This window comes from Amphibalanus amphitrite, unplaced genomic scaffold, assembly GCF_019059575.1.
Source record: "Amphibalanus amphitrite isolate SeventyFive unplaced genomic scaffold, NRLGWU_Aamphi_draft 000630F_arrow, whole genome shotgun sequence".
In the NCBI taxonomy this organism is placed as follows: domain Eukaryota; kingdom Metazoa; phylum Arthropoda; class Thecostraca; order Balanomorpha; family Balanidae; genus Amphibalanus; species Amphibalanus amphitrite.
The window spans coordinates 123,763-151,010 of record NW_024882124.1 but is presented as its reverse complement, the minus strand read 5'-3'; the positions used below and the strand labels follow the sequence as shown (position 1 = coordinate 151,010).

Genomic DNA, 27,248 nt, shown 5'->3' with positions numbered 1-27,248 from the left:
GCCTCAGCCCGTGACCCAGGTCGCTCAGGGAGGGGGGGGGGGGAGGGGAGTCGGGGACACGGATGTTGTGCGGTGTTTTCCGCCACTCCGTCTACTGGCACGAGACTCCTGCGAGCAAACAAACAGCCATTACGTGACTAACGTTTATTCCGGCGCGCTTTTTAGTCTCTTCGGTGAGCTCTCTTCCGACGTCTTCGTTTTCTTCTCGCCCCTCAGTCGTTCTTCCTTTTTGCTCTTGTAGTCGGCGACGTTGTCGAACCACTGTTTGAACAACCAGGTGACCTCCTCGGGAACTTCGAACGTTTCTGCGAGCACACATTACCAATTTGTGAGGGCACGACACATTGCGCTACACGACACTGACCGGTGTTGAGAGGGGCGAAGTCTTATGAGCTGAGGCGACATTCAACAATGTCTTAAAGACCAGGGACAGTCTGCACGGTAGTTATGATAATCCCATCAATCATAAATGCTTCACAAGAATAGCAATTAAAGACAACCATATACTAAAGCAGTCCGTGGATACAGCAATGGCATGGCACCCGTGATACCCAGCAGCTCACAAACATCAGTACGTTATCATGCCAACATAATTCCACATTTTCAACATCAGTCAGTCCACCTGGGGATTGTCCTGACACCTGGACAGTGAGCAGAGCGCCAAACAGCCTCTTAGCTCCCCATTAGCCGTGCGGCGGCACGTGGCGCGCGTCCCAGACCGTCCGGCCCTCATTCCATTCCGAGCGGGCGCCGGCAGCGGTCGTCACACCCGCGCACCCATCACCACATCAAACGCGGCTCCGTCCGTCCCCGCGCCATCCGGTGACGCTAACGGCGACAGACACGGCCGCGCGACACCCACCTTTGAGCTCGCTCCAGAGCCGGGCGGCGGCAGTGGCGCGCGCTCCGGCCGGCTGCAGGGTCAGCCGACCGTCGGCGGCGGCGCGGTACTCGACCAGCGGCGCCTCGGGGTCGGGTCGCAGCACCAGCAGCCGGTCGGCGGCGGCGGCCACCGCCCAGGGCGCCGCCGGCTGGCGGAGGGCGCCCTCCAGGTCCGGCCGGGGCGTCAGAGTGTCGCCCGACACGGAGAGCACCACCAGGCGGCTCCAGCTGCCGGAGGAGCGGGGCAGTCAGTGGTGGTCCTAACTCAACGCGGGGTCCGGTCAGTACAGAATACAGATGGACCACGGCGCTGGAGCCGCCAGTGACTGCCGCCGCCGGCGCGCGGTTCGGCAGCGCGCGGCAGATGAGGCGTAGCACATCCTGCAGCGGTGAGCAAGTGGCGCACGTGACTGGCCCCAATAACGGAGAGCCGTGGCGCGCCGTGACCGGGAGCCGAGCTTTGTGGGCCGTCCCGGCCATCGGCGCGGCGAGCCGGGTCAGCGCCGCAGTTCTGCACACACACCGGCGGAGTCGGCGCCGCCAGAACTGGCCGAGAAGTTGGTCAGACAAGTCGCTAACACTCTCCACTGCTTAGCAGCCGAAAAGGGAACTCGCGGATCACTCACAGATCGAAGTCAAACCCCAGAGCAGTCCCAAAACAATCGAAATCGATCGTTTGCAATGTTTCAATGTTTCATAACGTACTGCCAGCTGCACTAAGGAAGTCTGCAACGCAGTACATCAAGCATGTGACATTCAGCACATCAATACTGACCCTGGACACTCAACACAGCAACAGGCCTCCAGCACGACGACATTAAACATTAGGGACAATACTACGACGCTCCCCCGTGTAGCCGTGACGAATAACACCTGTCGTCGGAATGAGGAACAGGTGTTAACGACAGGAAACGACGCATTGCAAACATAACGACATAACTAGACTTTGCATTAGGGTCTTATCATCACACGAATTGGACAACCCTTCCACGGGGCCGCGCATTCCCCGCTGCCGTCGGTTGCGCAGTGCGCCAGCAGGACTGGACAGTGGATGCAGTCACCGTGTAACAGAGGCAGTCGATACGCTCCCCTCTGGCGGTATTGACTCCCGTCGCTGCCGCGGACACCACTGACAGCTGGGTCCCGCGATTACCCCCAGACCCACCGCGTAACGTCCCCGGCTGGACAGGACAACATCGATACCGATTACACGCCGCCGGAGGGGCGCCACGCGGCGTACCGCCGCCGTGACCCGGACCACCGACACGGCACCCGTCCGACCGACTTAGTCCGCGGCCGGCGCGCGGCTCGGCCGACCCTAATACTCCTCCAGCCTGACGCGCCGGCCGCTGCCAGGCCGTGACCAAACTGCGGCCGGCCCCCGCAGACAGCCGGAAGGCCGACGACGTCACCGACAAACCAGCCGAGCTGACTATATTGGCCGCGACGGACGACCAACTAACCCGTCCATAGACTGATGACTAACCCGTCTGATGGCCCCGACTGATGACCGACTAACCCGTCCATAGACGCTGCGACTGATGACTAATCACGCCTCTCCGGTCGTCCGTCGCCGGTGTCGACACCTGTCACAACATTAAGACGCCGCCGCCGGGTTTGATGGGCCGTGCCCGCGCCCCACAGATGCACCAGCGACGTGACGACGTCACTCCCACCGTGACGGAGCTGACGTGACGTGACGCCTGGCAGCGCGGCGCCCGCGTAAAGGAGCGCAGGCGGTACGCTCCGGCTGTTTTTTAGTAGGCTGGCACTACCCGACTGTGGGAAATAATTTAGGGCAGGAATCGCAGAAAACGCCAGGGCGCAGCCGTCTAACAGCCCAACAAACTGCAACCCAACACGAATAGCAAATAGTGGCGGTGCCAACACAAGCCCGCCGAGCCGGCGTCCGCCGCCAGCCACGTCAACCCCCGAGTGAAACGGCACAGGCATGTGATATCTCTTCTTGACTTCCCTGTCTTTGCTACAGCTCGCGCATGATTACCGACGTTTCTTTTATGTCAGCACTATTTATTCCCTGAGTGAACAAGACAGCCAGCAGAGTATACGATTATAAATGATGTATGTGAAGACAGTGAATATGGATTATGTATTTATTGAACCGATGATGGTGTGTAAAGGTTACTTTCTGGTGAGGAGCCTGTCTGGAGATCGGCCAGTACGTTACGTTATTTAGTGATACGAAATACACTCTACACAAATGTCTGCCACATTATGTAGATGTACGACATGCAGCATGACCTACGACGGTGCGGGGAGGCTGTATCCGTTGCCGATCACCACTCCTTTCCAGAGGCACGGAGAGACACCGGCGGACCGCGGATCCCGGCCGGGGCGCCAGTTTGCTTAGCGTGTAGGACGGCAGCGCCTGCTCTCGCCCGGAACGCCGGCTTAATTTCGCCAGCCAAATGAAATAACGCTTCTCAAACACTCAGGACAGATTTATAGTTAATTTTCGCAGCTAAGCCGCCCGAATTCCCACTAACCATGGCGTTAATCATGTGACTGTGATAATTCAGGACGAGCAGAAGGTGCCTCATAAATTGCTTGCACGTATAAAGTAGCTACGACAGCCGGTATCTCCCGGACCCGACCACCGCCGTAGAAATACAACCATGGCGGTCTGGTGCGGGTCCGTAAGAACGTCCGGCTGAAAGGCGTGCGAGTTTTGCTTTTGTTTTGTAAAAGTGACAACAGTGACATTAACTGATTATAAGGAACGGGCCAATGTGCTGTGACGCATCTGGATAGAATACCAACGGCAACGCACAAAGCGAAACAACAGCATGACTGCATGAAATACTGACAACATCAGAGAGATGTTTACAGCAGCAGATTGAATGCTGCTTTCAAGAACTAAGTTGGATTGCTAAAATGGAACTACGAAAGCAAAACGAAAAAGATTATTTCAACCAGTGCCAGAGCCAGGTCAGAGTCCTGTAACCGGAAATTACATTTCCCTATTCCATAAGTTTCTGCCAACATCAACCAGGGAAGAGAACTAATGCTAATGTAACGTGAGAAATCACATTGATATCGCCCGCACTCCGCTGGACCCCCGACACCAGGCGCGGTATAGGACACGCGCCGGCCGCTCAGAGATTCTCTATCCGGGAAACGCTGCGCGAAGCGCCACTATCGTCACACCACCTCCAACGGAGCCGTAACACGCGGTGCTCCAACTCATGGACACGGGATCAGTGTGTTCAAGCGGATGGACGGGGAAGCACAGTGCTCCAACGGATGGACGGGTGGAGGGGGGGGGGGGGCACGGTGTTCCAGCGGGTGGAGGGACAGGACAGGTGCTTCGGCAGATGGACGGGGTAACACGGTGTTCCGTTAGATGGGCGGGGAGCACGGTGCTCAGCGATCTCTGCAACGACCGAGTGACTAGCTCGAGTTCAAGGGTCGAGCTGCAATGGGTCAAGGTAAATTACGGAATGGCTCAAAAACAACCCTAGCGAGAAAGCTCCAGCATAATTCAAAAGAGCCGTGTTACACTGCCACCCACGTTCAATTTCCGATCCGGATCTCCAAAGCTCCGAGTTCAATGATGCAGATGTGCCCGGAGTAGTTTTGGGGACACCGGCAGCATCAAAAACAGCGTCTGACCGCGAGCCGACCCGTCAAAGCCGACCTCAGAGGTCTGTTCATAAAGCAGTGGTCACCAGACGACCCAGCCGACGACACGGGCTAACGGAGCTACATACACTGCTCCGTAGAACCTGTAACGGATGCTAGGTCCGCGGAAACAGAAGTCATTAGTGAGGATCAAATATACCAAAAAAATATGTATCTCAAATAAATGTGCATCTCTTACTAGGTTAGTCTACCCTCGGGATAGCGCACCACATTTTCCTCGGAGCTCCACGAAACAATATAACCCGTTCGCGCTGTACTGTAAAGCACTCCTTCTCTATGGAAGGAAAACAAGAGCTGAGCTAAATAGCTCCTTAGGGGACATCACGCATACCGTTAACCTACTGTGCAACACATCATCTCGGGCCACGCGCAGTTGAGAAGCTAGACAGATTAAAATATATGATCCCATAGAGCGGCAATTTAGCACGAACACAGCAATTGAATAATCCCGCGGGCGCATTGGCGGCACGTATTTCAGCTGAAAACTATCGCCCCATTACGGGCGCGTCCATAGGTTACGAGCCAGCTCCAGTTTATGGCGTACATTAGCCACGCATGCCGGCCGCCCTGTACGGGCGAGCGGAGCGACGAATCGGCTCTGTCCCGCCGCCAGTGGTCAGCGGCGGACCGGGTACCGCGAGACCCGACCCGACCCGACTCGACCCGACCGATCGACCTGAGCTGACCCGAGATGGACCGAACGACTGCTCAGCCCCACTGGACGGATCGCTCGCAGCCCGGCGCCGCGGCAGACTCTGCGCCGGTACGTGAGCGGTCCGCGCGGTCTGTTCGGCGAGCCGCTGAGTCCATCAGCAGCGACAAACGAGCGCGCTGTTGGACAGCGGCAGAGCCGCTCTGAGCCGGGAGCCGCCGGCCCGTGCCGTCCATCGCCGGGCGGATCGGCGGGGCGGGCGCTGCGGCTGACCTTTCTCACCGGAAGGATCACCGGAAGACCGGCCGGAACGGAACGACGACGGGATACACCGTCCGACAGAGCCACATCAGCCGGCTGACGGCCACAAAAACCAACCAACCGCCATCAGAGGAACGAACCAACTCGGCTAGTCATGGGCGCAGAGCCAGACAAATGAGTGGACAGAAGAGCTAAACGGTCGGCTATACCGTCATTCAAGTCAAACGAACTGATCAGAAGCCGACACACAGCACCGTGAATGAGAGTTGATAGCATAAGTTGGGCCGCCTGCGCCACCCGAAAAGATGTTTGCGTCCACTCATCCATATCCATCTTTGTTGTCGCAGTGAGTTTACTGGTTGGAGTGAGCCCTTATCCCACAATGCCGGCATTATCCTTCATGGGTGCTATCAAACGTTTGAAGCTGCAAAAAAATGTCGATTTTGTCTACAAATGCTAATGCATGACCGCCTGGTCAGGTAGCCAATCATACCGACCAAACCCGTGCTGTGCCTGGGACATCATACGCAAAAGGTAGATTCCCAGACCAGGGTGGGGAACAGATAGGACAGGGCTGCGGTGCTGTTGTGCGTTATGTCGTTTTACTAATAACTGTCTTGACTTTGTGTGTTCTGCCAATACACGGCAAGACAGTACATTTTGGCGACGAGGATGAGATGCGCTCAAGCGGAGGCGACCATGGACGGGATTCGTCCGCCGGGACCCTTTATGGACACGGCCGCGGCTGGAAGTGTTCCTTGGAGTGCTTGGTATGCGGATTTTGAGCTGTACGCCACGACCATCGGCTGGTCTCAGTGGGATGAGGCCAGACAGCGCGCGCTTCTGCTGCACTGCCTCGGGCAGGAGGGTCGGCGGCGCTACCGGGTGGCGGAGGCGGCGGCGGTGCCTGCGGCGGTGCCTGCGGCGGAGCCTCAGGACGCGCCGCTGCCAGGTGACACCGGCACAGGAACGGACTCGGGAACGGACTCCCGGGTACAGGTGAAGTCGGAAGACGGGGGAATGGCACAGTGTTTGTCACTCCTTCAGCATTTGTTTGATAAGCCGCGGGATATCATGTCAGAAAGAGTCAAGTTCCGTAGGCTTCGGCAGAAGACTGGGGAGTCTACTGCCTCGTTCATAACTACATTAAGAGAGCAGAGTAGATATTGTGCATTTGGAGCCTTGGAAGACGAGATGATTCGAGATCAGTTTGTCGAGGGATGCACGTCTGACCATCTCCGTAATCGTCTGTGCGCTGAGGACCATCTGACCCTGCAGCGTCTGGAGTCAATCGCCATGGCCGACGACCGGGCGGTGGAGCGCCGGCGGCTGTTCGGGGGAGATGACGGCGGGCAGCCGAGCCGGGCGGCGGCGGCAACCGAGCCGCTGGAGGTGGCCTACACGGCGCGAGATAAGACACCAGCACAACGACCGCCGGTCGACAAAACAAAAGGCAAGTTCTGCTATGCTTGTGGTCGCCGGGGTCACGTGTCTACTGATGACTGGTGTCCAGCCAAGGGCCAAAAGTGTCGACGGTGTGGGACTGTTGGACATTTCGCTGTACGGTGCCCTCAGAAACCTGCTAAGGAGGTGAGAGCCGTGGAGCCAGACGTAGTGGAAGTTCTGGCAGTCAATCAAAACGACTCTGCTCTGCAGTTTAACGTCCGGCTGGACGGCAACTGGGTGACGATGCTGGTCGACACGGGTGCGGCGGTGTCCATCATCCCTCGCCAGCTGTACGAGACCGCGCTGAGCCACAGGCCGCTGCTACCCACGACAGTGAACCTCCGGGCGTACGGAGGCAGCCAGCTGGTGGTGACGGGCGTCATCACAGCATCGGTGGAGACGGAGGACGGGCGGAGCTGCCAGGGCCGCCTGTACGTGGTGGACGCCGGCACGCCACTGCTCGGCAGGGACCTCCAGAAGAGTCTCTGCATCTCCACCTGGCACGGCTCCACAGTGTATGAGGTCGATCGGCAGCCGGGACGATCCAGTGACGTGGAGGCCGGCAACGATCAGGACAGCGCTACACAGAGGTTAGTGACAAACGCAGTGGTGCTGCCACCTATGAGTCATGAGGCTATGAGTGTGCTGCCACCTATCCGTGGTTTTGTCCACAGAGTACAGCTACGGGACGGTGCTGTGCCCGTTCAACAGAAGCTCCGGCCGCTGCCGTTCTCTATTCGTGAGGAAGTGAAGCAGCACCTCCAAGACCTCGAGAAGCAGCAGATCATCGAGAGGGTCGACGGGTCGCCATGGATCTCTCCGATCGTCGTATCAAGGCGCCGATCAGGTCAGCTGAGACTATGTGTCGATTTGCGCGTGGTAAATAAGGCGGTGTGCACCAGTGGCTACCCGTTACCTGACATGCAGGAGATGTTGGACAACTTGGTTGGCGCTGAAGTGTTCTCGACTCTCGATATGAAGGCTGCTTATCACCAGCTGCTGCTTCATGAGGAGTCCAGACAGTTGACGGCGTTTGTAACGCATGAGGGAGTGTTCCGCTATCTGAGGTGTTGTTTTGGTCTCCGATCACTCCCCAGCTGCTTCCAGAAGATGATGGAGACCATCCTGCGAGGGTTACCTGGTGCTCAGGTTTACCTCGATGACGTCATCGTGTCGGGACGGACCAAGGAGGAGCACGACCGCCGTCTGAGTGACGTCATGGCACGACTCGGCGAGTACAATGTGACCTTGAACAAGGACAAGTGTCACTTCGGGGTGAGCCGTATCGACTTCCTGGGGTTCTCAGTGTCCCGGGAGGGTGTCGCCGTGAACCCCGACCGTGTGCAGGGCCTGAGAGACATGAAGCCGCCAGGTACAGTCAAGGAGCTGCAGGCAGTCCTGGGATTGTTTGGGTTCTACGGTCGGTTCATTCCCAGGTACAGCACCAGGGTGGAGGAGCTGCGGCAGCCCCTGAGGAAGAACGCTCCGCCGTTCGCGTGGACGCCGAAGATGAACGAAGCGTTCGAGGACGTCAGAGCAGCGATTCTGAGCAGCTCCGCCCTGGCCATGTATGACCCGACCCTCTCCACAGCGGTGACGACAGACGCCAGTGACGTGGGCATCGGGGCGGTGCTCACGCAGATGCACCCCGAGGGTGAGAGAGTGGTTGCGTTCGCATCCAGCACGCTGTCGACTGCGCAACGCAACTATAGTGTCACGGAACGAGAAGCGTTGGCCAGCGTCTGGGCCATCGAGAAGTGGCACAGATATCTGTGGGGCAGGGACTTTGTCTTGAGGACCGATCACCAGGCACTGACTACCCTGATGACATCACGTGGGATCGGCAGGGCAGGAATGCGCATATCTCGCTGGGCGTGTCGGTTAATGGAATATTCTTTCACAGTGGAGCACGTCAAGGGGCGCATCAACCCGGCAGATGGGCTGTCTCGACTTCCATCATCAGTGCAGGAGGCGTCAGACGACGAACAGCTGGTGATTGCGGCCCTGACGGAGGAGCGGGCCGCGGTGACCGGCGCGGAGCTGAGGGCGGCGTCACAGTCGGACCCGGTTCTCAGTAAGCTGAGGCAGCAGATACCGCGCCAGTGGCCCAGACGCTATGGTGAGTGCGTGCCCGAACTGCAGCCCTTCTTCCGTTGCAGAGACGAGCTGGCGGTAGAAGATGACGTCATTCTGCGTGGCGGTCGAGTCCTGGTACCTGCGGCGCTCCGGACGAGACTGGTTGAACTGGCACACGAAGGACACCAAGGCATCGTCCGAACAAAGCAAAGACTGCGAGACCTGTACTGGTGGCCAGGCATGGACCAGGCTGTGGAGGAACAGGTAAAGGGCTGTCAGATCTGCTCTCTCGCAGACAAGACGGCGTCACCGCGACACGCGCCCATGCAGCCCGTTCAACTCCCATGTGAGCCATGGTCTAAACTGGGAATCGACTTCATCGGGCCAATGAGTGGAGGTCGACCCGGCCAGAGGTTTGCCGTCGTCGCTATCGACTACTATTCGAAATGGATCGAGGTGGGATTTTGCGAGCACCCAACGTCAGAGGTGGTGATACAGTTTATGGAAAAGTTGGCGTGCCGGGAAGGGTACCCGAGAGAGATTGTATCTGACTGTGGGTCTGCATTTACGTCGGAACGATTCGCTTCTTACTTGCGGAATGTGGGTGTTGCCCATATCAAAGTGTCTCCCTACCACCCACAGTCATCAGGTCAAGTAGAGCGAGCCAACAAAACAGTGAAAGCGGCACTTCAGATAGCTGACCTGGAAAAGGCTGACCGGTCTCAATATCTGCAGATGTTCCTGTTCTCGTACCGGAGTACGGTGCAGGCGACCACTGGAAGGAGCCCGGCTGAGCTGCTTCACGGACGACCAATGAGGGGCAAACTCAGCGCGGCACTGGACGTCGGCGGACGTCATCCGGCGAGACCTGGTGACCTGCATGAGCACGTGAAGCGGAAACAAACCTACCAGAAGACGTACTTCGACCGCTCCCACGGAGTCAAGACGCCCAGCTTCTCTGTGGGAGACCAGGTCCGTCACCGGCTTCCTCCGCAGGCGCGGAAGGGGCAGCTCCGGTTTTCGGCGACGAAAAGGATCGTGCAGCAGCGGGGGCCAGCGAGCTATCTGCTGGATGACGGCACCCGCGTCCACGCTGACCGCCTGACGCGGAGCGCCGGTAGCTGCCCAGCAGAGATCGACGACCGGAGAGGCGAGCCGGCGCAGCCGGACGGTGCAGCCGACCGGACGGGACCGACTGACGCGGAGCTGGAGTCGTCTGGCGACCGCGACCGGCTGGAGCAGCAGGAGCAGGACAGGCTGGAGGCGAGACCGGAACCAGAGACAACTGACAGTCACCTCCGGCGGGACGGGTGTAACGGTGCTGCTGGGCGGCTTGGCGGTGCACGTGTGCCGTGTGAGTGGCGTGTGGCTGTAAGCGGCGTGGTCGTCCGCCTCGGAGGACGACACCGGGTGGGCAGGTGTATTGTCTCCTCTTTAACGCCTGTCTGTTTCACACATGGCACTGGCTCCGTCGTCGTGCAGTACAAATTTATTTGAGAGGCTTGCAATTTCCTTACAACATATAGTCTTCACTGCTCGGGGAGGAATGGGTTCAATTTGGAAGGGATGGGATTTGTCACCGGCTGATGGAATTGCTTGGCTTTAAACCCCAGGGCAAGGCCTTCCCATGTTCCCATTCGTATCCGTTCGCTGCCAAGGGCTCTATTCCATCAGAGAAATTTATGCAATTCGAGCGTGAGTGTCTAGCTCCCACTGGTCCTTAATATAGCCATTCATTACTCCCTTTCGGTCGCACACGCGTCATTGATTCGGTCATGCATACATACACCTACGAAGAACATTCGGCTAGACAAACCGACCCTCCCGTTTCCATCTAATCCCTCCAGTGGCGCTGAATTGGCATAGTTATATCCCGAGGTGAGTTTATGCCCTGTTTGATACTTACGTGCGTATAAGGAGGTGTTAACCCCTTTAAATCCCTGAATCCTAAGCAAATTGGCACTGGGTGTCCTTCTGACCCCATTTACGTTATTACTCTCTTCCATTGAAGCTACGTTCCTCATGCGCTCCCGACCACTGCCTGCTCTTCAATCGCGTGCACTGCCACAGTGCATACATTTCCATCGACTACCTCTCTCTCGCTCGCGCGCACTGCCACAGTGCGGATAATTTCGCCCAAGCTCAAAGGAAACAACGGTTGTACGCACCTCTGCCGGTCTGTCGACTCGGTGTTATGGGTGGTCCGGTTGTGCCTCAGTTGAGGGATAAGTTCCTAAATGATAATACTCTCGGCGGAGCCACTCCGCATAACAACTCTACATTTCCATTGACCACCTCTCTCTCTCGCGCGCGCACTGCCACAGTGCGGATGATTTCGCCCAAGCTCAAAGGAAACAGCGGTTGTACGCACCTCTGCCGGTCTGTCGACTCGGTGTTGTGGGTGGTCCGGTTGTGCTTCAGTTGAGGGATAAGTTCCTAAATGTTTATACTCTCGGCGGAGCCACTCCGCGAAACCATAACTCTGTGTTTCTTCTGAACACCTTGGCGGAGCCACTCCGCGACACTATAACTCGGCAACCTTGCCCTCGTTTATCGCTCTTACACTCTTACATATTAGCCCTAGCCCTTCAAAGCCCGGTCGACACGGACGGCTAGCCGCTCGGTGCCTTTGCTATACTTCATGGGAATACGCGGTAGAATTCATCGAGTCACGGAATAATCATTTTCCATCTCGCAGTGATCGACGGCGTCAGCAGAGTCAAAACAGGCACAGGGGCCTGGCTCGAACCAGCCTCTTTCCGGCTAGTTGGATTGTCTCGGTCTTTATCCTACTTTGTTGTATGGTTTAGTCCAATCGCGTCGATATATGTTACAATCATTGGGAGCAAGATAAAGAATACAGCAGATGAGAGAGAGAGAGAGAGAGAGAGAGAGAGAGAGGAGAGAGAGAGAGAGAGAGAGAGAGAGAGAGAGAGGGGAGAGGGAGAGGGAGAGGGAGAGGGAGAGGGAGAGGGAGAGGGAGAGGGAGGGAGAGAGAGAGAGAGAGAGAGAGAGAGAGAGAGAGAGAGAGAGAGAGAGAGAGAGAGAGAGAGAGAGAGAGAGAGAGAGAGAGAGAGAGAGAGAGAGAGAGAGAGAGAGACCGGGTTACGAGAACATTGTTATGGGTTGGTCCATTTCGATGTTTCCCCGTACTCGCTCACATTTGGCCAGGTATTCACGCCCGTTAGATAAATGTCGCCCTTGTCATCACTCCTGACCTTTCTTATACTCATGCCGCTAAACTTTCAAGGTTTTATTCACGCAATACACCTCGGAGTAAACAAACCAAATTCAAGCGCAGTCCTCATGATTACCAGACGCACCCTCGCCTTGATTTTTGTTTCAAAACAAAAATAACATCGCGCTATCTGTTACCCAGAGCTACACACCCGCGCAGCAACCTTCCCATCGCGCAACATAATTCGTCACTTCCGACCAGCCCTGACGCAATGATTCGACAGCGATTCAATTAAAAACTGAGCCCCCGAGTCCTATCGAACTACCCAATAAATTTTACCCAATCAATCCATTATAAATATTCACGTCTTCACGCTTTGTCTCCCCCCCCAAAAAAGAAGCTTACATGGTGTTGTCGCTATATGCCTAATCCTTACGCTCAGCCCGAGAAAGGTAGCCCTGAACCATCAGCCGGTTGGTGCAAATCACGGAGTGAATATATGAGGGACGGGAGCTGAATGATTGCATGTTGGCAAGGATTGAGCAGACTTCCTTTCTGTGGCAATTCTTACTTGAACGGCGTTGTTGACCAAGCCGGTCACCGAGAGGTCGATGATGATAGCAGTTTGTCCGTTGTCGATGGCTGAGAGCGTGCACTTTCCTCGATCCAGCCCTCGATCACTGTCGTACTGGATCTTCCCTCGTCAGCTGCTGCCCGTCGCGCTCCTCCCGTCGTACTGCATCCTCCGTGCACTGCCGTGTCCTCTGCGCTCCGCCCAGCAGGACTCGATGCTCCGTGCACTCCGGTGTCCTGTGCACTCCTCGATCGGACTAGATGTTCCGTGCACTCCGGTGCCCTGTGCACTCCTCGGTCCCTCCTCCATGACTGCCTCGTTCCTTTATACCCAGATTACTATCGCGTTGGTGTTCCAGGTGTGATAAGCATGGCTAGATATTCGTCGGTGTGGCGTGATAGGCCTAGTATCTTTATCTGTATGATGACTCATGAGTGGCATCGGTCCTGGTTATTGACTTTCTTCCAGCTGGTTGTAATTGGGCCGGGTGCAGTGCTTATCACTTTTGCTATCTTCTTGCCATCTGTCGTGCACACCTTTGTTCTGCTGGGAAGCTGAGGTACACTGTCCGGCGTCGGCGCTTTATCGCTTGGTTTGGTTGTAATCACGATATCTCGGTTATGTATGGTCCGCCATGGTCATTGAACTTCCCAGCTGTTCCTGTTTTGGCCGAACGCTTGTGATATTAGCGAATTCGTCAGTTATTACTCTGTTTGCTGGGCGCTCATTTGTCCCAGCTGCCGTCCAGTATCAGTAGTCCCCGACCGTCGGCGTCGCTGCTCGTCAGGTGAATGCCAGATATGGGCATTGGCGTGCCCCACTCTCGGCACGGAACATCTGCTCTTCTGGACGTACATATTTGCACCTCCGATTCCGCAGGGAGGGTGACTGGGAATTTTTGTTAGCGTCTGTCGGCGGCTGATAACTTCGTCGGCGTGAGTGTGATTTTGATGGCTTGACGCCTTCTATTAGCGGCATGATACGGCCCGAGGGATCCCTGCGTCAGCTGTTTCTTGTTTGACATGCTCACACCGGTGTCGATCCACTATCGGTCGAGACGGCGCCGGTGGCGATATTCCAGGCGCAGGTGCAGAGGGTTGGCGCACAGGATGCCGGCCGATTGCGCTTTGGAGAGATAAAGTTCCGTTATGAGCTTTTCCTGTAGATGCGGGCGGGGAGGCGGCAGTGTTTACACCTCTGCAGTGCCAGGTGTAGCCCGTTTTTGGCGTGGCCACCCAATTGGCGTGCGACCGATAAGAGGGGTCGGCGCTACGTCGGGTCCAGGTGGGGTAGGCCATCTGCCGCCTGCGCCCTGTTGACCCGCGTTATCCATGAAGGTGTCGGGAATTGAAGCGCCGTTCTTCTCAGATGATTTCACTTTTGCGTGTTTGGCTTTTAGTCTCACACCAATATGCATGCCTTATGATTCTGTCAATTCCTGTAAGCTGTGATTCGAAAAAATGTGGCTACCGTCACATTTTCAGGCTCATTTCTTTTAAATTGTGCCCCCACAATTTTGTTTCTTCGTGTGTGTGTGTTTGTGTGCATGTGTGTGTGTTTGTGCGTGTGTCCAATGCAGGCTGGGTTTCTTCAGTCATCGTCACGATTTATCTGTTTTTGACTCTTGTTGTTTTGTTTTCTCTTGTCTGTGTTTGTCTTTTGAGCATATTTTTTCATTGACTCCTTTCTTCTCTAGCTGTGTTCGTGTACACTAATCGTGGGCTGATGCCGGCTGATGGTTCATGTCTATGGTTACTGTTTTTGGGCTAACATACAGACATAATTAAACCATCTAAACATTGTTCACGCAATCGATTGTAACATTGCCTCTAATGCCGACGCAACGATAGAGAATGCCATTGTTCCTATGCTTTTACACGGAGCAAACAGTAGGTGTGTTTTACCTAGTAACAATAAAGCAAACAGTATTTTACCTATAATCTCCCTACAGCTCGCCTACACAAAGCCCCCTTATTTCTACTACAACGCCGCAATGACATGTCACCTGATTCTATCCTCGAACACTCCACCCCACCTACTGTTTGACCGCTGCTGCTCCAGCTTCCAAGAATGCAGGCTGGTGTCCAGTGTCCCCCGGACTGTTGAAGTCCAGCGATTTCTGCGTGGGCCTTCTCTGGCACGTGCTGCATGCCGCATTCCGCCACGTCTGTCGTTCTCGGCTCCAGTCGGCTCTCGTAGTGAGGCGGCAAGGCTTATGGCGACGCCCGTGCCTGCTGTTAGACATGAGAGAGGTATTATGAGCGGACATTGAGCCGCGGTTCTTGCTTGACGGATGGCTGGATATTCCTTGGGGTTGGATCTTTGCATCGTGGGATGGTTGGGATAATTAGAATAGATGACAGGTCATTAGTATATGATGACATGTTCCGCTGAACTGACTAATTGACTTGCTGTCAGGGCAGGCTGCTTCTTGATTTCCGTTCTTGTTCAATTGCGGTGACTTCCTTCCACGGTGCAGCTTAGGTTCATGAAATGTAGGCTGCTGAATAACTTTATAAGAGTCGGCTTGCTTGTGTTTTCCAGTCGGCTGTCATCGGAGCGGAGATAAACTTTGCCTGCTCCATTTTGCATCTTTGGCCTTCTCTCTTCTATGTGAAGAGCTCCTTCCGGAAACTGTTCCAGTCGATTGCTATGCCGGCACTCTGCATTTTCTGTCCCGATGTTGTGGATAATGTGACCCTTCTTTTTGTTTTTGGATGGTGCAGAAGCTTCTTTGGCTTGTGTCGACATGATTGGCTTTTCCGACATTGGTTCAGTAGGTACGTTTGCTTCCCCATGCATCTTGCTATCTGTAGAATCTAATTTGCTTATCTTGCACTTTATGTGCGTCTTCCCTCAGCATGATACTTGTCTGCGTTTGGTGTCGTATATGCATCTTCGTTTTCTGGGTTCTTCGGTTCAAGCAACTCTGTTGACTTCGTGTTGAAAGCTAATTGCAATGCCCCACGTTTAGGGCGCCAGTACTGTAACGGTGCTGCTGGGCGGCTTGGCGGTGCACGTGTGCCGTGTGAGTGGCGTGTGGCTGTAAGCGGCGTGGTCGTCCGCCTCGGAGGACGACACCGGGTGGGCAGGTGTATTGTCTCCTCTTTAACGCCTGTCTGTTTCACACATGGCACTGGCTCCGTCGTCGTGCAGTCCAAATTTATTTGAGAGGCTTGCAATTTCCTTACAACATATAGTCTTCACTGCTCGGGGAGGAATGGGTTCAATTTGGAAGGGATGGGATTTGTCACCGGCTGATGGAATTGCTTGGCTTTAAACCCCAGGGCAAGGCCTTCCCATGTTCCCATTCGTATCCGTTCGCTGCCAAGGGCTCTATTCCATCAGAGAAATTTATGCAATTCGAGCGTGAGTGTCTAGCTCCCACTGGTCCTTAATATAGCCATTCATTACTCCCTTTCGGTCGCACACGCGTCATTGATTCGGTCATGCATACATACACCTACGAAGAACATTCGGCTAGACAAACCGACCCTCCCGTTTCCATCTAATCCCTCCAGTGGCGCTGAATTGGCATAGTTATATCCCGAGGTGAGTTTATGCCCTGTTTGATACTTACGTGCGTATAAGGAGGTGTTAACCCCTTTAAATCCCTGAATCCTAAGCAAATTGGCACTGGGTGTCCTTCTGACCCCATTTACGTTATTACTCTCTTCCATTGAAGCTACGTTCCTCATGCGCTCCCGACCACTGCCTGCTCTTCAATCGCGTGCACTGCCACAGTGCATACATTTCCATCGACTACCTCTCTCTCGCTCGCGCGCACTGCCACAGTGCGGATAATTTCGCCCAAGCTCAAAGGAAACAACGGTTGTACGCACCTCTGCCGGTCTGTCGACTCGGTGTTATGGGTGGTCCGGTTGTGCCTCAGTTGAGGGATAAGTTCCTAAATGATAATACTCTCGGCGGAGCCACTCCGCATAACAACTCTACATTTCCATTGACCACCTCTCTCTCTCGCGCGCGCACTGCCACAGTGCGGATGATTTCGCCCAAGCTCAAAGGAAACAGCGGTTGTACGCACCTCTGCCGGTCTGTCGACTCGGTGTTGTGGGTGGTCCGGTTGTGCTTCAGTTGAGGGATAAGTTCCTAAATGTTTATACTCTCGGCGGAGCCACTCCGCGAAACCATAACTCTGTGTTTCTTCTGAACACCTTGGCGGAGCCACTCCGCGACACTATAACTCGGCAACCTTGCCCTCGTTTATCGCTCTTACACTCTTACATATTAGCCCTAGCCCTTCAAAGCCCGGTCGACACGGACGGCTAGCCGCTCGGTGCCTTTGCTATACTTCATGGGAATACGCGGTAGAATTCATCGAGTCACGGAATAATCATTTTCCATCTCGCAGTGATCGACGGCGTCAGCAGAGTCAAAACAGGCACAGGGGCCTGGCTCGAACCAGCCTCTTTCCGGCTAGTTGGATTGTCTCGGTCTTTATCCTACTTTGTTGTATGGTTTAGTCCAATCGCGTCGATATATGTTACAATCATTGGGAGCAAGATAAAGAATACAGCAGATGAGAGAGAGAGAGAGAGAGAGAGAGAGAGAGAGAGAGAGAGAGAGAGAGGAGAGGGAGAGGGAGAGGGAGAGGGAGAGGGAGAGGGAGAGGGAGAGGGAGAGGGAGAGGGAGGGAGAGAGAGAGAGAGAGAGAGAGAGAGAGAGAGAGAGAGAGAGAGAGAGAGAGAGAGAGAGAGAGAGAGAGAGAGAGAGAGAGAGAGAGAGAGAGAGAGAGACCGGGTTACGAGAACATTGTTATGGGTTGGTCCATTTCGATGTTTCCCCGTACTCGCTCACATTTGGCCAGGTATTCACGCCCGTTAGATAAATGTCGCCCTTGTCATCACTCCTGACCTTTCTTATACTCATGCCGCTAAACTTTCAAGGTTTTATTCACGCAATACACCTCGGAGTAAACAAACCAAATTCAAGCGCAGTCCTCATGATTACCAGACGCACCCTCGCCTTGATTTTTGTTTCAAAACAAAAATAACATCGCGCTATCTGTTACCCAGAGCTACACACCCGCGCAGCAACCTTCCCATCGCGCAACATAATTCGTCACTTCCGACCAGCCCTGACGCAATGATTCGACAGCGATTCAATTAAAAACTGAGCCCCCGAGTCCTATCGAACTACCCAATAAATTTTACCCAATCAATCCATTATAAATATTCACGTCTTCACGCTTTGTCTCCCCCCCCAAAAAAGAAGCTTACATGGTGTTGTCGCTATATGCCTAATCCTTACGCTCAGCCCGAGAAAGGTAGCCCTGAACCATCAGCCGGTTGGTGCAAATCACGGAGTGAATATATGAGGGACGGGAGCTGAATGATTGCATGTTGGCAAGGATTGAGCAGACTTCCTTTCTGTGGCAATTCTTACTTGAACGGCGTTGTTGACCAAGCCGGTCACCGAGAGGTCGATGATGATAGCAGTTTGTCCGTTGTCGATGGCTGAGAGCGTGCACTTTCCTCGATCCAGCCCTCGATCACTGTCGTACTGGATCTTCCCTCGTCAGCTGCTGCCCGTCGCGCTCCTCCCGTCGTACTGCATCCTCCGTGCACTGCCGTGTCCTCTGCGCTCCGCCCAGCAGGACTCGATGCTCCGTGCACTCCGGTGTCCTGTGCACTCCTCGATCGGACTAGATGTTCCGTGCACTCCGGTGCCCTGTGCACTCCTCGGTCCCTCCTCCATGACTGCCTCGTTCCTTTATACCCAGATTACTATCGCGTTGGTGTTCCAGGTGTGATAAGCATGGCTAGATATTCGTCGGTGTGGCGTGATAGGCCTAGTATCTTTATCTGTATGATGACTCATGAGTGGCATCGGTCCTGGTTATTGACTTTCTTCCAGCTGGTTGTAATTGGGCCGGGTGCAGTGCTTATCACTTTTGCTATCTTCTTGCCATCTGTCGTGCACACCTTTGTTCTGCTGGGAAGCTGAGGTACACTGTCCGGCGTCGGCGCTTTATCGCTTGGTTTGGTTGTAATCACGATATCTCGGTTATGTATGGTCCGCCATGGTCATTGAACTTCCCAGCTGTTCCTGTTTTGGCCGAACGCTTGTGATATTAGCGAATTCGTCAGTTATTACTCTGTTTGCTGGGCGCTCATTTGTCCCAGCTGCCGTCCAGTATCAGTAGTCCCCGACCGTCGGCGTCGCTGCTCGTCAGGTGAATGCCAGATATGGGCATTGGCGTGCCCCACTCTCGGCACGGAACATCTGCTCTTCTGGACGTACATATTTGCACCTCCGATTCCGCAGGGAGGGTGACTGGGAATTTTTGTTAGCGTCTGTCGGCGGCTGATAACTTCGTCGGCGTGAGTGTGATTTTGATGGCTTGACGCCTTCTATTAGCGGCATGATACGGCCCGAGGGATCCCTGCGTCAGCTGTTTCTTGTTTGACATGCTCACACCGGTGTCGATCCACTATCGGTCGAGACGGCGCCGGTGGCGATATTCCAGGCGCAGGTGCAGAGGGTTGGCGCACAGGATGCCGGCCGATTGCGCTTTGGAGAGATAAAGTTCCGTTATGAGCTTTTCCTGTAGATGCGGGCGGGGAGGCGGCAGTGTTTACACCTCTGCAGTGCCAGGTGTAGCCCGTTTTTGGCGTGGCCACCCAATTGGCGTGCGACCGATAAGAGGGGTCGGCGCTACGTCGGGTCCAGGTGGGGTAGGCCATCTGCCGCCTGCGCCCTGTTGACCCGCGTTATCCATGAAGGTGTCGGGAATTGAAGCGCCGTTCTTCTCAGATGATTTCACTTTTGCGTGTTTGGCTTTTAGTCTCACACCAATATGCATGCCTTATGATTCTGTCAATTCCTGTAAGCTGTGATTCGAAAAAATGTGGCTACCGTCACACGGGCAGCAGCTGGACGTGCCGCCGACGGCCCTGGAGGCGGACGAAACGACCAGCGGCCGCTCGTCGACGCAGCCTGACACTGGGACGGCGACAGGGACTGGAGGGCGACGGACGCGAACCAACCTTCAGCAAGGGCAGACGAGCACGGCGGAGGAGGAGTCTGGTGTCGTCCGACCAAGGCTGCCGGAGACGGGCGCAGGAGTGACAACGAGATCGGGAAGAGCTGTTCGCGCTCCAGTGTACTATGGATTCAATACTTAACCGGTTGTCGTACTGTAATAATCGCCTGAGGTCTCGGATGTTGTTCTGCTTTTGCGTCTGCTGTACTTAGAAGTTCAGTTACTTTGCACTTTACTGGCACGGGCAAATATGAGCTGTGAAATGAAGTCACTATTTTTGTTGTAGGGGAGGAGGAAATGTAGTATTTAGTGGCCTTATGTCACCCGTCAGTGCTGCCGCCTGGCGGGTGACCTTGGAGGGCCGAGCGGCCGGGGTCAGGGACGAGGGCAGTCTTGGTGCGGAGCTCGCGGTGGACGCTCGGCTGCGGTGCTGTTGTGCGTTATGTCGTTTTACTAATAACTGTCTTGACTTTGTGTGTTCTGCCAATACACGGCAAGACAGTACAAGTTCCTACTCGGCATTGTGGCGCTCCAAACCGCCCACGGTCGCCCTGACGTCCCAGAAAGGCCCCTCTGACGACAAAACGCTCAGGCCGGCAGTAGCTCAGACGTCACGGTGGCACATAATGGTATTGCACCGCCATCAGCAATTCACTTACGGCCGCACAGATTAATAATTAATCTGGGAAATGGCGACGCCTTTGGAAAATTACCCGGCGAAGTAAAAACACATTAGCTGTTCTAGGGTGTCGTTTAGCGTAAGATGATGTAGGTAGTGACGTAGAAATGGTGCACTAATTAATTCCAATTACGTCACGAAAAAATGTCCCACTAGCAGATTGTGAAAGCACGTAATATAAGATAATGAGCACAGCAAGGACTCTGTAGCGCGCTCTACCGTGCTAAAATGTGCATCAACGCAGAAATTGGCCTTTAGTATTTACTATTCAGTACCTTACGGCAATAACTGAACAGCACCGTTTCATCCGCATAATTATGATATATAAACGACACAGCTATAGTATTGTAGGTCAGCCATGATAAGCATTCGATTAGTGGGAGTTGCATACACTCATCGACACACGTCTAAAGCTTCAAAACCACACTGTTGACGTTGGCATACGTTTTGATTCTTACACAGTGTCTAAAGAAATATTCAGATCTACCGCGAACCATCAGTCGAGCAAGCCGTTTCCCTAATGGAAATCATCGAATAGTTCCACATATCGTTCACATAAAATAGTAAAGACCCCATTTGTAGTCCGTCATAATCTCTCTGGCACGACTCACGTACATATGTTCATTACCGGTGGCATTTTCATATTGAGCTGCCGCTTATCGATCGATGCCGTAGCAGTATTTGTAAGCGCCGCGGGCAGCGATTGAAACATCAGCCGCCGCTCGCATATTAACGGCCCGGCCGGCGAGCCCCATCACTGAATCACGAGTCATGCGGTCCTGTCCCAGCCGATCAATACGCGACTGACTGACTTTGGTCCGGCCATCACTGATCGACTCGTCGGTACGCGACTGACTGACTTTGGCCCGCCCGGCCGTCACTGATCGACTCGTCGGTACCACGCTGGCTGTTTTGGTCGGGCGCCTAAAAACCCGACACATTCCAACAAACAACTTTCCTGCACCGGAAATGTTTACAGCGTGGCACGTCAAATAAAGGTGGCTGACTCCTTTCTCGTTACCGCTCGCTGGCACATTCCCCATACGAGCATATGACAATGACCGCGACCACAGCCCTGGAGCGAAGCACGCAGCCGCCGGTCGCCACCCCGCCCGGACGAACATCGAATCCCTCGGCCGCAGAACGGTGACAAACGGCGGCCAGTGAGAGTGGCCATTTGTCGAGCAGAATATTGCTGTCGTAACCGGGCCACAACTCGTGCTCGGCGTGCTTATTGTCGCAGCACATCCGTTTTCGCCCGCCGGCCGGACACTCCACTTTGCCCCCGCGGAGTTCTCACTCAGTTCCGTGGAGTTTCCACTCGCTCTTGTATCTGTCTGTCGCGGCGGCGACATGGATTTGCATCTATATTGGAGCACCGACCGAGGCAGCCGCTGAATACGATAATGACCGTTTGCTGGCCCCGAGCGACCTGCCTTCAACAGGCTCGTCGGCGCCGGCTCCGGTGAATGTCAATGTCGCTCGGTGTGCCGCCGGCCGGCCCCGGCGCTGCGAGGGCGGCCCCGCAGCTCGCCTGTTTTATCCAGCGGCCCGGCGCGGCACTGGCGCTGTGACACGGTGTCCCCGAGACACACACACGTCTTAGCGGACCCGGGGAGCGGTGTATGTCCCCCGCACAGCGCAGGACCCGGGTCAGAGCAGATCCTCCACCACCGACCTGGGACGGCGCACCAGACAAAGCACTGAGCAGCCGCTCTGCCGCCGCACCGCGCCCCTAAAACCCCCGACGACGCTCCGCTGCACGTCATTTCTCTGTGTGATACCCCCGATCGGCGGGACGTGTATCGGGTATTCTCTGCTCATCACCCACCACTCATACTCCGTGACGCAATATCCCGGCCGAGCGCGTCCCCTCGCCGCATTACCAGCTCACAAATGAGCCGCGCTGTACCGCCGGGAGCGGCGCAGATCGGCGATACATCACCACCGCTCGGCCGCCCACAGAAGACAATGAGGTGACGGCGGCGCCGCGGCGCTGACGTCAGACGGAGAGCGCGCGAGACGCCATCACCCACATCAGTGCGTCACAGGAGCCGCCGTGGCGTCAGCGCTCGGCCGGCAAGCAGCGACAAATGAGAGCGCCCCGGGTTCAGCCCCAGAGACTGATTGGTTTGTTTGACGCCATCCAGGCCGGGCGATACCGGTCTGCACCGACGTCAAAGCAGCCCGTTACTAGAGAACCGGCGGGCAGCGCGGGAAAAAAAAACGAGCTTTTATCCGTTCTCGGAGAACTGACTTATGATATTGTGATACCCGAGATCTAAGATTCAATATACTACCCAGGAGACACCTAAAGGGTAGCGTCGTGCCTAGAAATGTGAAATAAAATACATCAGAAAGAATTCTCTCAATAAAGAAGCGAGCTCTAGAGTACTAGACGTAAGTAAACTACTCTAAGAGCCGCGTTGCAGTAAATATGAGAAATGTTTCGTTCCCCGCTACCTACATTCTGAGAGCCGGGACAAACAGCCGCCGGCGGAACAGACTCGCCTGTTTGCGCTCACCTATAACGCGGAATGTACGCTCCACTTATCCGTCTGAGCTAAACATACACCAGACGTGGGTGGCGGGGCATTGATTTGCACCTTTCCGAACAACACACCGTTTCCCGATCGGTCAGCCCCGGCCCGCGGCCCCGGCCTATATCTGTGAGCCATCAATAGTGGGGCGACAGTTCGGTAGCGGGTTATCTCAATGATTCACACCTCCAGCGGCCAGTGACCGCCGGCGATAGGGGATGGCCGGGCCATTTCGGCGCTCGTTTGGTAGCTATATTGTCGCTGTGTCGCGACCGGCCGACCTCGGGGCCATGTTTCATTGGTGGACTGGCGCAGGTCCGCCAAGACTACGATACCGTGAAATACTGCTGGTGGTATGGTCACCGATATAGCCAACTGCCAAGCATGCTCAAATGCTTATCCAAAGACCTGGTTTCCAATAACTCACGAGGTTTTGGACGGGATGTAAAGGCTGGTGACCAACAAATGCATAGTCGTGTCCCGGCAACAAAAACAATCCACCTGAGCTTGGCTGAGCCATGACCAACTTCAACACTAACCCAAGGGCCAAGGTAACACTTTCTGTACGGTACCTACCCCATACGGTAACCCCATATCAACAGTGAGGACAGACAACACCAGCGGCCCGGTCAGTGATGGTGCAGCCGACACATACCTGTGAACCCGAACGACGAGCAGACTGTCCTCCCCGGCCTGGACAGCGGCGATCGACACCACCGCCACCTTTTGCTCGCTATTTGAACTATCACTTCCTTCAGCCGCCACTGGACAGCACGCCAACTGGCGACCTGACTCCGGGTCCCAGAGACGAACAGTCATATCCTGAAAAGAAAAACACAAACTCACCATCAAAATACACATAGTTATTTGCCCGCGTCGTCCTGCATTGGTCCCTGGGCAACGCATCAACCGAGTAAAACACCGGGAGCGGTTCGATATTTCGGCAGACGAAAATATCGCACGGTTGGCAGGCAACAACGCACGCCGATCGTGTGATAGCGATAGCGTTGATCTGGTACACTGGCAGTACCCGATTACTTTCATATTAATATCAGAGCAAACATTCGACACATAAATAGTTCGGCTACAGTGCCGTGCGCAGTTTACTTTATGGGTCGAGATAATACAGAAGCGATAACAGTAAACACGTTATGTAACATTCGACGATAATGATATGCGTGTTAAGTATCCAACAGCAAACAGCTAGCATAGTTCAGATTCTAAAAATGAGATCTAATCGAAAAACGTCCTAACCTACCTATAAACGGCATTTGAATCTACAGACAATAATGTGTTACACTATAAGCCAATTCATAGAGGAGATGCACATACTGGCACCATTTCGTAGCATTTTCTATTCTGTTAGCTTTGCCACCAACACTAACTCAGCAGCATCGTTCCACCAGACTCGCTCTCCAGCGCCCACTCCTCCTGAGAACCCCAGTCCCCTCCCTAGCCGCACCACCTCTCCCCGCCCCGCCCCGGGAGAGAGGACGCTCCACTCACCCCGCCCCGGGAGAGAGGACGCTCCACTCACCCCGCCGCCGGTGACCAGCCGGCCGGCCGCCGTCAGGCACAGCGCCGACACGAACTCGGTGTGCCCCAGGCAGTAGGCGGCGATCGACCACGTGTTGGGGTAGCGGGTGACGCGCACCTTCTCATCGCGGTCCGAGGTCAGCAGGTGGTGGCCGTCACCGGTCACACACTGAGGGGAGGGTCAGAGGTCAGATGTCAGAGCCCAGAGGTCACAGGTCAGCAGTCAGAGGTCACAGGTCACTGGTCAGCAGGTGCCGGCCGTCACCGGTCACACACTGGGGAGGGTCAGAGGTCAGATGTCAGCAGTCAGAGGTCACAGGTCAGCAGGTGGCGGCCGTTACCAGTCACACACTGAGGGGAGGGTCAGCAGGTCAAACACACATATTGTGAGAGGTCAAAGGTTACAAAGTATAGGGAGATAGGTCACACACAGAGGGAGGCCCAGGCCAACAGGTGTAGGTTGTTTGTAGATACACCAAGGAAAGGCCACAGGTCAAAAGTTGCCAGATAGAAGACACATACTGCAGTAAGAGCAATATCAAACACAGCATAAAATTCAAAACTGAACTCCTCATACCATATCTAGAACCATGCAGATGTGTCCTAGGATGAGCTGCGGTTTTGTCTCTGGCTCACCCAGCTGGCACTTGTAAACGTCTCCAGACTTATCTGAAAACAGTGAAACAGCCTTAGAAAACGCAAAGCGACCATCCATCCAGCTGTGTATGAGACGAGTGAAATGATGGAAGGGAAAACGACATTGAAGGATCATGTTGAGCACATTCGCCGGTAAGGAACTCTCACATAATCAATGAACTCCAACCAGATACTTAACGCAGCACTTTGCAAGATTGATATAACTCATATTTGACATGTTTGTATGAAAAAACGTAACAGCAACAAAGAAACATTGATATGTCGAAAATTAAAATAGAAACGTGTTCCTCTAAAATAGACCATCAACATCTATTAATTCGTTTTCGTCAGATGGTGGATTAATTTGACCCGACTGTCTGTGTCTGTCTCTCTGACTGACCGGCCACCAGGAGCGCCTGCTCGTCGCGGGAGAAGGTCAGGCAGCTGCCCTTGCGCGTCGTCTGCCACGAGGCCAGCCGGCCGCCGTCCTCGGCCCGCCACACGCACGCCGTCTTGTGGTCATTCAGTGCTGCCACCAGGCGCCCGGACGGGGAAACACAGACGCCCAGCACGCGGCCCGACGACTGCTCGTCTCTGAGAGCGGAGGGCGACAAACAGCGCTATATGGGGCGAATGCTACACTTGGTGTGTTTAGCACACAGTCAACAACACAAAAATGATGTTGTGACAATAAATATATGTAAGCTTAAAACACAATGTAAAAGATGATGTGCAGACTGCAGGCCTTACATTGACCCTAACTGCCTGTGTCTGAGCTACAAACTATGAGCTCCCAGGGGAAAATACTAAAATAGCATGACATATTTACATGTAGGTACATAGATATGGTCCAGCATATCCGTTGCATTTTGTCAAGTGGACAAGTTCATTATCAGACTAACCAGGTGCAATATGAGCCAAACTACCAACACATCTTGATCTAGGCATCAAGTCTTAGATGAGCCAGACTGTCCTATTGATACAATGATTTACATCTAGACAGGTTGATAAAAAGGTCTGTATTGTATGGTTTCATCTGAAATGTCTTGCATCTGCAAAGTTCCTCATCATTATTTAATTTGTTGCATGAAACACAAATGAATCAGCTGAGTCAGCAGCAGCGTAGGTACTCACCTTTCCTGTGGCTCATCTCCTGCCTCCTCTCCATTGGCCTTGGTTGGGTGTTTTGCAGTAGTCACAGGGGGGAATGTGAATCTCTTCAGCTCACCACTGGAAGTTAAACAGATACGGTTACAACTTACTGTCACATTACACACACACACACTGACACAGCTGTAAGACACCTTCCACAACACAAATTAATTAAAGGCCACAGATGTATATCATAAGAACTGGTCTATAATAGGGAATAAGAAGTATTACATTTTACAAGTTGTGCACTGTGCAGTATCTTAAAAAAGATATACAGATGTACAGACTATCGCTTAATCACAAATCAAAAATTCTTTTGCATGTTAAGGCATCTTGATAGTTGTATGTATGTAAGTTCCCAACCCCTGCATTACATGACAATTGGACATAGTTACCAACTGTCCCAGTTGAGATATTACTTAATTCCGTAGTAACAGACTATCATGCAGTGATAGTCTGACTATCACTATGTATGGCTTAGCGTTAGATAGTCTGACTGTCACTATGTATGGCTTAGCGTTACACACAAGGTCGCATACCCAGACCAAAGCAAAACTCAAACTCATTTAGTTTGGGCCATGCCACAGCATTTTACATATGAGTCTGATACCAGCGTGTTAACTAGCCAATATCAAAATGAGAACAGCTTAACTGCACAAAACTTAACTTCATTTCAACATTCAAAATATCGCAATGCATCTTGATCCCAACTTACCAGTCATTCAATAACTTGACCTCTCCTCCACAGCCAATGAATGCTGCATTGCCGACTTCTCCACAGCAAATCACTGACATGTAGCCCATGCTAATGCCTTATATGTGGTCGGACCTCGCTTTTAGAGTTTAAATTGATTCATGAATAATCAATAATAAAACCCCCTTGGAACGACGCCAACCCCTCCAACCACGGTCATAGAATACTAGGACGCCTATACCTCCAACAACCGTGAACCGCAGCCGCCACCAC

At 54.1% G+C, this 27,248-nt stretch overlaps 1 protein-coding gene across 1 annotated transcript; it reads right to left on the bottom strand.

Annotated features, from left to right (window-relative positions):
- Positions 1–129: 129 nt before the first annotated feature.
- Positions 130–27,248, bottom strand: LOC122363605 (tRNA (guanine-N(7)-)-methyltransferase non-catalytic subunit wdr4-like). Its single transcript, XM_043333075.1, has 9 exons — positions 27,217–27,248; positions 26,997–27,179; positions 26,264–26,359; positions 25,530–25,723; positions 25,071–25,162; positions 24,495–24,662; positions 23,613–23,779; positions 863–1,110; positions 130–305 (listed from the first exon to the last, which is right to left on the bottom strand). Exons 2-9 carry the CDS (start codon positions 27,083–27,085, stop codon positions 145–147), a joined length of 1,215 nt encoding a protein of 404 aa, XP_043189010.1. The 5' UTR covers positions 27,086–27,179; positions 27,217–27,248; the 3' UTR covers positions 130–144.